Here is a 16,290-nt window from a genome sequence, read left to right as displayed (position 1 = left end):
TGTTTTCTTCCCGATTTAGTTCAAAGGCTTCAAACACTGTGACGGAAAATCTTCCAACAGAAGACCACTTGTCCGTTTTCTCTGTGCCTTATTCATCTATATTGTGCTCCCATAAATTGAGTATTTTTTCTCCTGGTTCTTGGCTGTGTTGAAAACTCAAGAGTCAGCAGTGGGCTGTCTGTGTGGCCACTGTGACGGTAACTGATCCGTGGTTTTAAGGTAGCTTTTCTAGGATGGCTCGGGTGCATATGCTTTTTCAATAAAAGTGTGGATAAAAGTAATTTTTATACCTTCAAGAGAATTTTCATATAAATGCCTTCTTTGTTGTTGTCAGACCATGTTTCAATGACTGGGGGAGAGAGAGGGATGGCTTGGAAAACATAGACATCCTTCAAAGGCACCGAGCACCACCACTACCTCATCTTCCCAGCACAATTGAAAATTCTGCCATCTCAGGAATCACGGGGTAAAAGTTACCCACTGTAAAACCTAGGTGTGTTTTCACCGTACAATTCTTTCACCGTTTTTGTATCTTTGAAACTTTTCATAAAACATGTTGAAAAAGTAGGGCCACTGATAGCCCAGAGATAAGATGAACTCCTGTGCTGGGCACTGGGGCACGGGCGGGGCGGCGGGAGAACTGGCCACCTCGCAGTGACCTGGGAGGCAGTCTCTCTCCCTTGTTCCTGGAGTCTTGCCCTTTCTTTTCTCACTCCGGTGAGTGATGTGATGAATAGGCTGAGTGGAGTCCAAGGTCAGAGCTGATCAGACGGGTCTCCCTTGCAGTCCTTACCACACATTCTGCAGCGCTTAGCTACCTACCGCTCACGGATACCTCACTGACACCCTGGAAAGGGATTTCTAACACTTCCTTCGTTTTGAAAGATTAACAAGTACCTTTATGGTGATCTAGACAGCCTGGGAATGTATTGAGTACGAATTTATAAATGGGTGATGTGTGTCTCTTTATCTGAGTCAAAGATTTGAAAAGATATGATCAGTGTAGGGGGTTTTTTGGTCATTCTTTCCCCCTATTTGTTTTCGAATTGCTTTTTTCTTTTGGTTGTGTGCCTTTGAACCATGTTTTCTACCCCCTCCTTAACATTTACAGGCTCCATCTGGTGGCCAACGGTCCTCTCCAGCCTATGGCTGTTCTGTGATGTTATCCCAGTTGGTTTTGTCCTGTTTCTTTTTTACTTTGGAGTCTTCTTTTTAACTATCTGTGTTGGTTTCATCATCCTTGGGATAAATTACAACTCACGAGGCCCTTCATAATCCGACCTTTACGTGTCTTCCTAGTGTCCTTTGTAAAACTCCCACTGCCCACGTTCCACCCATTTGGACTCTTCGCTTTCAGCCCCCGCCTGTGCACATCAGCACTCTGCTCTCTAGGAACGTACGTGCACTGGCACCCTCTCTACCGGGGGTAGTGGAAAGTTCGTGTCCTTTCCCCTTCCCCTTGGAAGACCTTCTCGACTTCTGAGACTGGAACAGGTGTTCCCACTCTGCCTTTCCCGAGTACCCTATACTCACCCCTTTATAACACTTACGACACTGTACTGCAATTACCTACTCCTGTTTCTAAATCCATCACTACTCGGTAAATGTCGAGAGGGCCGTGTCTTTTTTCTCACTATATCCGTAGTGTCTGACCCAAACAGAGTAGGTGCTCAGTAAACATCTGGTGAATGAATAAGTAAATAATGAATGAAAGAACAAATGAATGAAGCAGGGAGAGAGAAAAGGAGAGAGGTGATATTTATTTAATAACAGCTCTATTGAGATATAATTCACTCCTGCTAAGTGGACAAACTCAGTGTTTAGTTATTTTTGGATCAGCTGATTTTAAAGACGAACTTAGTTACAGGGGAAGATGTTGAATCAAATACTCACAAAAGCTCAGTTTATTGTGACTGCGTTGAGAGAAAAGCGTTTCTCTTGTTTAAGAACACACAATATTATTTTAACCATTAATATTTAAATGTCAAAGGAACCAACAAAGATCTTTTCTTCTGTGTGACACACGACTTCACGTTCCTTCAATTCAGACGCTTACCTGGACCATCTATAACGTAGATGGTTCCTTGTGTTTGTGTGAGTGTCTCTGTGTGTGTCCCTGTGTGGTTTAGTTGTTTCCTGCATGTAGGGGTGGGGTGGTAGGGTTAGGAGTCCCCAACGCCATAACCGTTGCTTTCTTTTTCAGGAAGTGTATCCAAATCTTTGCTTCATTTTACACAACAATAACGAGAAGCCTGGTTTGTATTTTACGCCTTCTATTTTACGGATGCAGCTGGTTATGCCCCAGAGAGTAAAAAAAAAAGGACACTGGATGATAAATGAAGTATTCAGAGTGGCACATTCTGCAGAAGATCATATCAGTAGATAATTATTAGGGCAGGCCGTGTACTATGGGAGACACAGTTAACACAGGCATGGCCTCTCCCGGCACCCAACCAGACTGGGGGAGACGAGCATAAAACATGAAACAACGTAAGGGACGTTAAAGACAGGTGACCTTCTCCTAACCAGAAGCTGTCATGGGTAGCCTGACAAGTGAAGCGCTAACAGAAGGAGGGGTCAGGCGTTCAGCACCGGAAGGGTCTCAGGAGCGCCAGCAGTGTGACTGTGCTGAGCTGGGCACCGGGAGGTCTACGGAGGGAGTGAGCACGGCAGACTGGAGTGTGGGGAAGGGCTTTGTTCCACGGAGAAGCAGAGGTGACTGGACCTGGTTAGGCGGAGAAGAGGCCCCTCCAGGTCCTGGAGAGGGTGTGACATCTCTGGGGAGGGGGAGAGCGCAGTAGAGAACGTGGGCAGGAGCATGTCTGCAGAGGAGAAGTTAGCACTAGAGCTCAGAGAACACTAAAAGGTGTTCCTCAGGAAGAGGAAGCTCCTGTCCACAGTAGGAAGGGATGAGAAATTCAGAGAGACACCAGGAGCGGTGCTCTGTGAAGAGAAGCTGAAGGTGGGTGAGGCTGTTGTAAACTGTGAAGCAGGAGACCAGGAGGCTTGGGCTGGGGTCGGAGTGACAAGATGAGAAGCCATCAGGAAGGTTCTGTTTCCGTGGGGACGGGCGGGCGGGGTACTGAATTCGATTTTAGAGGTAATGGCCACACCGTCCTGGCAGTACCTCGGAGGCAGTGGAAGGGCATGAGTGACCTGGCAGAGGCGGAGGGCTAGAGGTGTCAGATCTGGAAAGATCTGGAAGCAACCTGCACTGAGAGATGGGCCAAGGCGTGCGGAAGCCGGGCGTCTGCACGGCAGGAGGGAGAAGCGGAGGGCCGAGGACGGAAGCCGGGCACAGACAGGGAAGTCGGTGACAGAAGGGGCCCGGGCGGCCTGTTTCAGAAGCCAGCCGCTTCCAGCGCAGGGCGGCGACGGGGAGGAGCCTGACAGCCGGCGGCGGCTGCCTTTGATCGCAGGAGCAGCGGCTCGGGAGACTAGGGAGGAAGGACGTGTCACCAAGAGGGAAGGCAGTGGAGAAAGAGGCTCAGGGCAGCTGCTCGCAAGTCAAGAGCTGCACGTGTCTGCTGGCAGAGGGGAGGAGCCGGCACAGACGAGAAAGGATGGAGGGAGCGATGCCTGGGGGGCGGAGAGGCCGAGGCTGAGCTGAGCTGGGCGGGGGGCGAGGTGGGGGGGAGGCCGAGGTACCAGGAGAGGCGGAGAAGGTCTGCGGGACGCGGAGGACGCGCCCGCCGGCAGCTGCTCGCTTCAGCCCCACGCTTCCCTCACCAGCTGCCCCGCCTTCAAGTCGCCCGTCCTGCCTCAAGGCGGACTGCAGCTGTGGTCCAGACCCCTGAGGGTGACCAGAGGCGGGAGGACAGCTGCAGGGTGGAATCCGTCCGGGGTGCGGGGCGTGGAACGCTGAGCAGGGCTCCGAGGCGGGATGGAGGGAGGAGGAAAGAAGGCAGACGCCAAACAAGTTCCGGAACGGAGGGGGGACACCCAAGGAGTTGGTCAGTCTCAATTCTCAGCAAAGTGACAGCAGACGCGGAAGGAGGGAGCGCGGGAAGACTTCAGAACAACTGCTCTAAGGCCGCTGTGTGTGTGTGTGTGTGTGTGTGTGTGTGTGTGTGTGTGTGTGTTGGGTCCCTAGAGGTGCCCTCGAGACAGGAGCAGCCACCCGGCCGTGCTCTGTGCAGACCCAGGGACCGCCTGCCAGGCTTCACAGAGGAAACGGCTGGTGGACTCACCCCAAGAGCTCTAACGGGGGCGCTGACAGAAGGGTAGGAAGCTGACTCGTTTCCAGGGACTAACAGAGGATAAGGCAACAGCTGCCTCTAGGTTCCAGGCACAGTCAAGAGAGAGGCAAGGGAGGTGAGAAGTAGAGGAAAGTGAGAGGTTTAGGCAGCAAAGGCAGGGTTCATGGGAGGGAGGGAGTGGAATGGTTGGAAAGGGCGGGAGATGGCTGTCGTTCAGAGTCCGAGGTCTTAGGAGGAGTGCGTTGGAGGGAAGGTGTTACAGAACTGTGAGAACAGGGCCCCAGAAGCAACAAAAACATAGCTGTTGATGTCACTGTGGATGACAAAAGACCCCGAGGGAGGTGGAGGTGACCTCGAGGCACCCGGGTGCCGGGGGGTGGGTGATGTATTCTGCGACATCTGTCTAATTTGAGGAGGACACACGTGTCTGCGTGCATGAACACTGAGAGATGCTCTCTGTACCTCTTCAAAAGTCTTGAGATTTATGGATGGCAGTCACTTCCAACAGCCAATGCCATCCTCTGGAAGAAGTAGACCATGGCGCTCTCCACCAGTAAGCCACTCAAGATGGCCAAAAAGGAGAGCTTGCGGTTGACGTTTAGGGTCACTGAAAAAGAGAAGGCAACTGATAAGTTCTTAAGAGTTTAATTAAATGATACTGGCACGTAAATTATGTGGTAGTGTGAATGGAGTTGTTTTGTACAGCTGTTTTTAGAAAATCTGTTTGTTCTTATTAATCTATGCTGTTACTTTTCCATCTGCAAACCTTCTGAGAGAACCAAAGCATCTGCTTATAACAAAAACACTGAGCCTCTCCTGCTTGCATCAAGACACGGATTCCCATGAATATTACACAGGAAAATGAAAGATTCTAAGGTTATAAAGAGAGTAACAGAAAAAATTTGCTACTCTTGCTTTTATAGTTTACAAGATGATAAACATTATACAAAGTATCAGATAAAAGGTCCATTTAAAATAGCACTTCTCACAATGTGTGGGAAAAAGGAAGACACACAGGGCTGCTTACCCCTTCCTTGAACTGTCCTGAGCTGGGAGGCAGGCTGGCACCCTACCCTGGCTTGATAACTGCCGGCCATGTAACCTTGGTCAAGTCCCCACGAGTCATAAAGTGGAGATAATAATGGCTGCCCTACAGACCCCAGGGGATAGATATAATGCATAAAGAAGGCATTTTGAAAACTAAAGAGTACCATGTGGTTAAACTGAACAAATACCGAATGTGTGCTATATGTAAGGCACTATAGAAATGTTAGGCATCGTGATTATTCCACGAAGAATTCCAGCGCTTAACAGGTTATATAAAAACTACTCTATAGGGCTTCCCTGGTGGCGCAGTGGTTGAGAGTCCGCCTGCCGATGCAGGGGACACGGGTTCGTGCCCCGGTCCGGGAAGATCCCACATGCCGCGGAGCGGCTGGGCCCGTGAGCCATGGCCGCTGAGCCTGCGCGTCCGGAGCCTGTGCTCCGCAACGGGAGAGGCCACAACGGTGAGAGGCCCGCGTACCGCAAAAAAAAAAAACCAAAAAACCCCCAAAACTATTCTATAGAGACAAGACTTCAAGCTTTCAGATGGGTTGAAAGCTGAGAAAACAATAAGACACAAACATACCTCTAACTGCCTGAAAATTGGACGTAAGGACAAATACTTTAATGAGTCTGAGGCACAGGGGTGTGTAGTCATGTTCCCAGATGACAGCTGGGATGAGCAGGAGTTTCCCGTAGCTGGATAATAACAACGCTTTCAGCAGCAAAGCGAAGTTGAGGGTTTTTTTCGCTGTTATGGGTCGTTCTACCCACAGGAAAGTAAAGATGCCAGTAAAATAGGCAGTTTGTTCTAAGGAGGAAATGGAAAATAAAGATATGAATGTCCAGTCCAAAGCAGAGCCCCCTAGAAGCAAACAACCCACAATTCCAAAATGCAGCCTATCAGCTGACCACAAAAGAAATGCTTTACCAAGACCAAAGTTTCTTTTTTGTTCCGTTTTCTTCTTCTTCTTCTTTTTTTTAAATAAACCCCTGTCTCTTGTGTCAAATCCTGTATGATTTCAGAAACGTATTTCAATAATTCTTTCATGAAATACTTCATCATCGTCTGGAGAAAAAGTAACTCCATAAGAATTGTAATCATCGACATTCTAAAGTTCCTTTAGGAAGGAAGGTTCTGTGTAAACAGCTTTAGTCCTGGCCATCTCCACAGAAAGGACAGACAGGAGAACGGACGCTTTTAAATCCGAAAGGTGGGACCCAGCCTAGGAAGTACATATGAGGAGGTTCTTCGTGGTTCATTCTTCTACTCTTTATGGAGTGCCTATTAGCCATAAGGTTCTGAATCCTCTGTTAGCTAAATTTAAAACTTCCCTTATTCATTTTAACAAACTTTTTTGAGTGTAATTCCATATCCTTCCAGAAAGCATTCAGAGACAGAGTCCAGACTAGAAGAAGCAATAGTTCCCCTGGTGTCCCACAGTCAGAATAGGGCACAATCTGTTCTGTCCCCATCAACTAGGAATTTAACGTTGCTTTTAACTGCATTATTCTTTTTATTAAGATGGTTAGTGCTGATTACCCGGCTGCATACATTCTGAATGGTCTGTCCCTAATTCTACCTTAAGGTTTCTGCAGGATCAGGTTTTTCTGGAACACATGGATCATATTCCAGGAGAAACAAGTGTATTCTTTCTAAGATGTTTTATAACTGAATCCAGCCAAAATAAAGAGGTTCCAAATATAGGTGATTAGGATCGATCGACATAATTTAGGATGGTTAGCCCACATGAAATTTGATATACTCTTCAGGAGAGACACACTACCTCAGAAGGACTGAAGGGCTTGTCAACAGCAAGGATCTGTTCAAACAGGCAGATCATACAGCCTGGGTTTTGGACCAATAATAGTAATAATAAAGAACTCCCTAACAACAAGAACCATCTAACGATGGTGGGTTGTCTCCCGTCACTGGGGATACTCAAACCCTCTCGCAGGAATCTAGAGAGAAGGGTTTCTTGCACTGGATAGGAGGGCTGACTAGGTCACCCTCCATAGCTTTCTAGCTTAGAACTTGGGAGACTCGGGGAACTGCAGCTGCCCTTGGGCTCTGCACAGTCCTTCACAAGGCAGATGTTGGAGAGCCCCTAGTACTTAAGGTGTTCGTGATCAGGTGGCTTCAGTAGGAGCGGCGGTGGAGGAAACGGGAGACAGGGTGCCAGGAGACCTTCCCCTGGCTCTGCGCTGATGGTAACCTGCGGGGGGACTCAGGGTAAACCATTTGCCCTTCCTGTTCCTGTGCTTCCACAGCTGCGGATAGGGAAGGAGCCCCCATCTACCCACCGAAGAGGATGGTTGTGAAAACTGAGTTGATAATACCGTAAAAACTGTGTTTAAGTTGTAAAATACTGTATTTGTGTAAAATATTATTTATGAGTTGTTTTAGGGATTTGAAACCTAACTAGGGATTAGATTAAGACACATAAAAAAGTTAAGTAACAGTAGAAAAAAATTTCTGATCAAGTGTCAAAATGGCCACTGTAGAGTCGGTGCCACAGAAATTCCAAACTATTTGAAAACAAGCCTGGTTTGCTTTTTAGAAATTATGGACATAGAGCAGTTTATCTAGAGCAATTCTAAGAGGCTTTGCTTTAAAGCTTAAAATTATATTAGGTTCTGGTTCTTGGTTTAGGTGATGTGTTCAAGGGTGTTTTTAATATTATTACGTACATTTGGGAGTTCTCGGCCTATAGATGAATTTTAAAACGTCTGGGACTGGATGAATTTTAAAACCACTGGGCCGAGGGAGTAAGGGCAGATTGAGAAGAAAAAGGGACAAAAGAGGACACACAGTCCAGAAACGTGACATTGGAGTGGACTGGAGACAACATTTCAGTATAATGAGAAGATTGTAGAAGCAGAAAAGCATGGAAACCAGTAAGTAATAAAATAGTCACAGAAATTAATTCAACCCCATTCTGACCTAAGTCACAAATGCAAATTCTGAAGAAAAGCCATTTCAGAACTTAAAGAATTTGGGGGAGTAGCCCCTTCCCTGCATGCGGCCAGATATATAACAAGTTTCCCCTATTAAATACATTGCATTAGTACAATGCAGTCAGTATAATACATTGAATAATGCCTGGCAATTATCAATCTGTTTTAATAAAGATGAGATTCAGGCAATCTTCAGATTGGATAATCAGAACTTAAATTGAAGAATTTTACTAAAAATACTGTGTCTCAAAATACTTTATGAAACACTCTGATCTGATAAGCATAATTATTTCCATGCCATATGTGTGGTAACAAAAAGAAAGCAGGTGATTTATACACACTCACCTAGCAGATTAGTGGTACGGCTGAAAATTTAGTCTCAAGTCTTCTGACTAGCTCCTCTTTACCAGTGATTAAGACCACACACCTTAATTTTAAAATCAAAATGTTAGGTCAACTAAGAATAGAAAGCATGGCTTCTTCCTACCTAGAGAAGCAACTGCAAACATTCTATAGAAATCCCACTCTTTAGCATATCTGATAAAGTCGTCAGGATCAATGCTCCGGCTCGAATCTTGAAGCTGCCACCATCTCAGGTACGCTTCACAAAGCAAACAAAACACGCAGAGTTTTCCGTGCATCTGGTAGTCAAAAAGACATTGCCATGCAATCAGGTAAAGAAACAACTGTACTTAACACGAATAGGCACAGACAGAGCTAACTTCTGTGGTTTTTGAAGGATGTCCCACCTAGTAGCTTGTCAAACTCTGAACTGCCCAATTAAATGCCAGCTGTATTCAGTCTGTAACCAGTAGCTCTTAATCAGCAATGTTCAGCAGAAGCATCACATGGGGAGAGTTTTCGAAACACAAATGTCTATGCCCCAGTCCTGATTCAGAATCTGTGGAAGTAAATCCTAGGCATGCATACTTTGAAACAGTTCCAGGCAGAGGGTGAATTTTTTTTTTAACATCTTTATTGGAGTATAATTGCTTTACAATGGTGTGTTAGTTTCTGCTTTATAACAAAGTGAATCAGCTATACATATACATACGTCCCCATATCCCCTCCCTCTTGCATCTCCCTCCCTCCCACCCTCCCTATCCCACCCCTCTAGGTGGTCACAAAGCACGGAGCTGATCTCCCTGTGCTATGCAGCTGCTTCCCACTAGCTATCTATTTTACATTTGGTAGTGTATATATAAGTCCATGCCACTCTATCACTTCGTCCCAGCTTACCCTCCCCACTCCCTGTGTCCTCAAGTCCATTCTCTACATCTGCATCTTTATTCCTGTCCTGCCCGAGGTTCTTCATAACCTTTTTTTTTTTTTTTAGATTCCATATATGTGTTGGCATACGGTATTTGTTTTTCTCTTTCTGACTTACTTCACTCTGTATGACAGACTCTAGGTCCATCCACCTCACTACAAATAACTCAATTTCATTGATTTTTATGGCTGAGTAATATTCCATTGTATATATGTGCCACATCTTCTTTATCCATTCATCTGTCGATGGGCATTTAGGTCGCTTCCATGACCTGGCTATTGTAAATAGTGCTGCAATGAACATTGGGGTGCCTGTGTCTTTTTGAATTATGGTTTTCTCTGGGTATATGCCCAGTAGTGGGATTGCTGGGTCATATGGTAACTCTATTTCCAGTTTTTTAAGGACCCTCCATACTGTTCTCCATAGTGGCTGTATCAATTTACATTCCCACCAACAGTGCAAGAGGGTTCCCTTTTCTCCACACCCAGAGGGTGAATTCTAATGTGCACCCCTGGTTAAGAATCACTGCTTTAAATAGGAGTTCACCCTCCATTATATTTTCAACATTCGTCTGATACACGGAATCCAGCAAGAATTTGTGTGACTCAGGAGAGATGGAAGCAGCAGTAAGAGAATAGATTGAACCTGAAGATTTCATGATTCCTCCGAAGAAACGATTAGTCTGAACATGAATTTCTTAAAAAGTGCCCCTAGGTTGGATGCGTATAAATGAAAATAGTGAAAGCAATTAAAAGCTGGAAGTTTTTAAGAGGCTGAAATTTTGGTAAAAAACAGAAAATGCTAGGCAACAAGAAGTGGCTTTGTTCCATATATTTCTCCCATGGGTTGACATTTATCAATATAGAGTGGGGAAGAGAAAGTGTGTGTGCAAAGTCAATGTGGTCCAGGGACGAGCGCGGGGTGAGCTCCTCAGGCTCCTCCAGCTGGCGCACTGGCGCTCCTGGCTGCACTCTGGAATTGCCCAGGGAGTTGCAGAAATACTCCTTCCTGGATCCCATCCCCCAAGATTCGCATATAACTGGTTCTGGGTGAGGCCTCGGCTTGGAAGAATTAACTGCTGTCCCCTCCGTCTCCCGCACGTGGTTCTAATGTGTAGCAAGGTTTGAGACTCAATTATATTCCTAATATAAACACTGCCTGCGTTGTTTAACTTGGGGGAGGAGGCACAGGGAAAATAAATTGCAGTTACTGTCCCCGTTAGCCCAAAATTAGGGGTGCCGGATTTGGCAAAGAAAAATACAGGACACCCAGTTAAATACGCATTTTAGATAAACAGCAAATACTCTGTGTATGTATGTTCCGTGCAATACTTAGGACATATGCTAAAAAATTATTTATTGTTTATCTGACTTCCAAGTTTAATTGGGTGTCCTGTATTTTATTTGTCAACCCTAGCCAAACTATTAAAAGAGTTCACAAGTCAGTACATTAAATGTATATTTCAAAAAAAAAAAAAAAATCCAACTTCATATATTAGGACTTTTCTGATTTTTCACCTCATGCGTTTCCTGAACAGCAGAGTATAACATGCAATAAGTTATGTTTTTAAATCTTTTTCTTTCAATGTTTGCTTATTTCTTTTAGGTATAATTCTCTCCCTACCAGGTTATATTTAATTTTATTCTGTTCAAAATTATTGATGTCTGTTTCAAAAGGTAACCTACTAAAAGGCAATCCAGATTATCATTTGTCAACTTCCTGCTAGTGACCATATTCTTAAACATACACTAAACACTGTACACTTTTTTAAAAGCAGTGCCTGCTACTTCTAGAAATTTCCAGACATTGTTGAGATAGAAGACCCACTCTTGTTAGAATTTCTTTGTTTAAATAATATTCTTTAATTCTGTTCAAAATTGTTGATATTATTATTTAAAAATGCAAAATCATCCAGTAAAATTAGAAAAGAAAAAAATTATAACAACTTACATTTATTTTGGTATTGAAAAGAATATGCCTGTAGGCCTGGGCTCTGCATAAAATAGCATTAATCAAGATGATAACAGGATCATACTCGATATATTTGTCTACAGGTTTCTGGCAGGATTTCTGAAATAATGCAAGATAACATTAGAATAAACATATTCATACATTCTGAAATCTTAAAGGATTTCAAAACAGCGGAGTCTGTTTTGGATTTGTATGGCAATAAGGTTATATCAGCATTTATTTAAATAAACTTCCATTCAGATGCAAGATGTCCATCTGCATAAGACCTGGTTTCAGAAATGCCTAAATAGAATCTTCTAGGCTAAAAATATGAATCTTTTAATCTCATATTTAAGAAGACCCCAAAGATATTTGATTTAAAGACTGATTTTAGGCAGGAAAGTATCTCAGAGCACGCTACTTTCAATTTGTAGGAATTATTATAAAATAAGTAAGTTTATAATGTACCTTCATTGCCTGTTGGCTAGATGGCCCCAACTTTGTGGTTCTTGAAACATGATTTGAAGAAAAGGGTTCAGAAAAGTAACCCTACACCCAGAGCTTCTGAGAGCTCCAGGCAGGTAGGAATCCTCGGGTGTCACATAGCAAGAGAAGCCTGTCTTTCTCTCCATGGAGAACATGGCAAGAAAATGGTCCTTCTCTGCCATAGTAGACGCTGGAGAATGCCGGCTGTATGCAAGGAACGGGGTTGTGCCGCCTGATTCTGAGCTGCCCAAATCAAGGCCCCCTGGGCTCTCAGCCATTCCTATTAAAGGGCTTTTTTTTTTTTTTTTTTGGACACATGATTACAATGTTATGAAATCCCAATCCCATCAGAACATATAAAATGCAGGTATAGGAGAACAAGCTCATCAGAAATGACATTTGAAAGAGTATTAGCTACAAAGTTGCATCAGGTGTCCTATTCACTGCATAAACTAATGGCTACAATTGAAACACAAAACATTTTGAAACTCTGAGGGGATAGAATAGAAATAGAAGAAGTGATGGATATGCACACATACCAGGATGGCCTTTTAATTATATCAAAGTGCTAGAAGAAGAATGGAGTGCGTTGAAGAATATGAACCCTGCCTTCCCAATGTCACGAAGTTAGATTCAATTCCAATTTAAAGCTTCTCCACTTCACTCATGTCATTACAAGAAGTGTGTATGTCTGCCTAGTCATCAGGTGAACCAATGAAGGGAGATGTGCTATTACTCCAAATTTAAATCCACCTAATAGATCTGAGGTTTAAGAGGTTAGGCTTTTTAGCTGAGCAAAGAGTAAGCCAGTATCTAAACAGAAGCCACAGAATCAGAAATTCTATATACATGACAGAGCTGTTTTCTAGAACCTCTCCCTGTGCTCCTCATGTGGAGAACACTTCCTCTCTTTATACAAATGAGAACGGAAGACCAGAGATGCTACTTCACTTTAAAATGAAACTGCAGACTGGTCAGGGATCCTCTCTTTGTCCTTTAAAAGTTCCCTAAAACCCATCTTCTGACAGCATCACAAGTCGAAGACGGGCTTTGGACATTTTTTAGAAGGAGGTAGGCAGAAACCAGCAGCAGGAGACACAGCAGCGTAGTTACTCCTTTTGCAATCATTTCTCTGACATACATGTTTGGAGTGCCTATTACACTCACAACAGCTCTCTTTACTTAGCCATGTCTATGGACCAGGCACTTCCACAGTGCTAGATACTTTCCTTGAGACATAGGCTCTACCCTCAAGGACCTTACAGTTTAGAAGGGGAAGTCAAATAAACATGCTACTGTAAGTGCTACAATGGAATGAGCACAGGGCGACATGAACCCCAACAGAAGAGGCAGCTGCTGGTATCACGGGACATGCTATGTGCTATGCCCATCTCCCCTTCCCAACGTGCTGAGTAGTTTAGAAACATTGAGAATTCATTAAAGTCTGCTGGTTCCCTCCCTGTCAGTTTAGGCCACATTTTTTCCTTGTTCTGCTTCTGTTATTTGCTTTTCCCTTGAGTGCTTCCTTCACCTTGAATGTAATGAGTCAAACCACACACACACACGCACAAAACGAACAAATGTGCTAAAACATCCGATTGGGAGATAGCTCAATGCGGTAGAAATGTTTTCTTAATTCTGGCAAGATGGTTCTATTCCGTATCATTTATTACTCAACAGACAAGTATCCTGAAAGAGAAAGCTGTCCTCTAAGAAATCCCTGCAGCACAGGGACCGTGCACACCCTGGGAACTGAAATACTGCTTCCACCAGCTCAGTTTTAACATGGATATGGCTTAGTTTCTGCTGCTATGTTCTCTATTTCTATACTGAATCACATCTCTTTCAGAATATAAACTGGCCATTTTTTTTCATGAATATTCTTGCTGCTTCTTCCTTCCCATCATCTCCAGGACTAACCCCTTCCCCACTCATTCTCAAATTTTAGCTCCACAATAAGCAAACATATCTGAGAAGTGGAACCTGTGAGGGCAGTGCTGTCTTATTCATCTTTGCACCCAGCACCCAGGGGTGGAAGCTGCACCTTGTTGCCCTGAACAGAACTAAAACTTGAGACAGTCTCAAAGGAGTCTTGTTTTGTTTTGTTTTGTTACCATAATGGATTTAGCAAATATCTGAGCACTTAAAATAGGCCAGGCTCCTCAGAATATTAAAAGTACAATATCTTTAATATAACTATAATAAATTGTGAAGCGCTGAAGCAGAGAGAGTGACTAAAAGCAAGGGACACGCTTCCATTAGAAGAAAGAGAAACACAGATAAGCAAGCTGGGAGAAATGGCAGGAAAAAGCAAGAAGAGCAAAGGGAAGGGAGATTAGAATGAAAAATACTGGTAGGAGATCAGGCTGAGTATACTGCTGACTCCAAATACAGCAGAGAAGAGATCAAAGTACCTGTAAGTTACCGGCTGTAACCACTTAGAAACTTTGTATATTTTTTTTCCCAACAAAGAGCCTGATGTCTAAACACTTTTTCCTTTTAATCCCAGGACTTGGGCTGCCTTTACAAAGTTAATTAATTTATGGTTTGATTTTCAGAGTCTGGCATCACATGAATGATTTGTCTGAGTAACGCAAGCATGAATATCATTAAGCATTAGCATGATATAAACAAGGATGCTACCTACTCTGTTTCATTAGGGAATGACTGTGTACAATAATCCATAATGTACAGTACCACCGTTCAGTATTCCAAACATTACTCTAAAATCTGTCTCCTGGGTGAGAAAGTGCAATGTCTGGGGGAAAAAAGTGGGGGAGAGTATAGCTGTTGACCTAAACAGCTATCCAATAATTATTCTCTCTTTACATAAGTAAAGGTATAGAGAAGCCAGCGTCTGATGATTTGAACAGGGATTTTGTTGTTGTTAGCTTAATGCCAATATTTTTTTAAAATACAGATTATATTACAAATCACTGCTAACTAAAATGCATAGGCGTTTACTAGCTTTTCTTTGGACAAACTATATTCACAGTTACGTGGCTGTCGTCTTTTAGACGGGCCATTTAATTGGACTAGTCCAAAGCCATTAAGTTTAGACCACATATAACTTACTGTTCTCTCATACCGGGATGGCCTAGGATATGATCATCTAAAAAACCTAGAAATGGTTCACTCATTCAACAAATATTTATTTAATACGTACTATGTGTCAGACACTGTCCTGGGTGGTCCAACTACATTAATGAATAAAATATACACAATCTCTGTCCTTGTGTCGCTTACATTCCAGTGGGAGGAGACAGGCAATAAATAATAAAGTCGATTATATACAATATTAGAAAATGATAGGTACTATGGAGAAAGATAAGCAGGGAAGGGTGATAAGGTATACCAGCCTTGAAGGGGGGCTCATCATTTTTAATAGAGTGGTCAGAGTAGGCCTCTCTATAAGATATTCGAGAAAAGTCCTTGAAGGAGGTGAGGGAATGAGCCACACAGATACCTGAGAGAAGACTGTTCCAGGCAGAGAATTTTTACTTCCTCATTTTTGGTTTTTATATCACCAACGTCTAGCATCGTACTTTGCACATAATACTCTACATGCAAAAACCACAACGGATGAAGCTTGAAAAAGTATTCTAGGAGAATTTACTATAGGTTATGAAGTGTAAAGATGGTAACATCTGTCTATCAAAGGGAGAATAAGAATGAAATAGCTTTGGCGTGAGCCCAAATGTCACCCTAATCCGGTCTTTAAATTTCTACGCACAACACCTGCATCCATCTCCGTCCGAGGATTCGTTCGCCCGGAGCAGCAAACGTGACCGGCATGAGAAAAGCGCTGTAGGGTATGACTTCTCTACCACTATAGGGATTCATGCAAAGGTTCTACTGAGCAGGAAAGGGAATGTCAAGCAGCGAACTGAAGTCTGTATTAGAGGACCCTGAAACTCGATGGTTTTTTATCTTCATCACCCTAAAAATCTGGTAGAGGTACCATGGGCTCTCGCGGTTCCCAAACCTCGCTGCGCCATTTCTTCCCCAAGGACAGCCCACACCTGACAACTCACACAGATGGTTATCTTCAGCACGCCGTGGCTGTAGTCTCGGTACAACTCCTTGGCCTCTTGGTTGCATTCGATGCACCTGTACTGGCAGGAGGCCGAGGCAGCAGCAGTAGGAGGAGTCACTGCCACCCCATCCGTCTTCCCCTTTCCAGTTGTCACCCCTTCGGCGTTCCCCTTGCCGGGCCGAAGCCCACACCGCCCATCAGTGCTCATTTCCACGCAACTGCGGGCCAGAACTTCCGATTCAGTGGCGGGGAAGACGTCAGACGCCAGGCCGGAAACCTTGCGCGGCGCGGTGCTTACCGGGACTCGCAGTCCCAGCACTGAAAAGGGGCTCGCAGGCTGGCTGAGC

General features: G+C 44.1%; 2 protein-coding genes across 2 annotated transcripts in view; one reads left to right on the top strand and one right to left on the bottom strand.

Annotated features, from left to right (window-relative positions):
- The window catches only part of TTC13 (tetratricopeptide repeat domain 13), a 93,373-nt gene that overhangs the window by 7,270 nt on the left and 69,813 nt on the right, over positions 1-16,290 (top strand). The window lies entirely within an intron of this gene.
- Positions 1,736-16,180, bottom strand: ARV1 (ARV1 homolog, fatty acid homeostasis modulator). Its single transcript, XM_032607420.1, is given in 6 exon segments — positions 1,736-4,693; positions 4,695-4,806; positions 5,830-6,054; positions 8,689-8,842; positions 11,422-11,541; positions 15,942-16,180. Coding segments are annotated over 6 exon segments (849 nt in total). The 5' UTR covers positions 16,152-16,180; the 3' UTR covers positions 1,736-4,665.

The sequence above is a fragment of the Phocoena sinus genome, chromosome 16, assembly GCF_008692025.1.
Source record: "Phocoena sinus isolate mPhoSin1 chromosome 16, mPhoSin1.pri, whole genome shotgun sequence".
Taxonomy (NCBI): Eukaryota; Metazoa; Chordata; class Mammalia; order Artiodactyla; family Phocoenidae; genus Phocoena; species Phocoena sinus.
The sequence above is the reverse complement of the archived record's forward strand: the minus strand, read 5'-3'. Positions and strand labels throughout refer to the sequence as shown.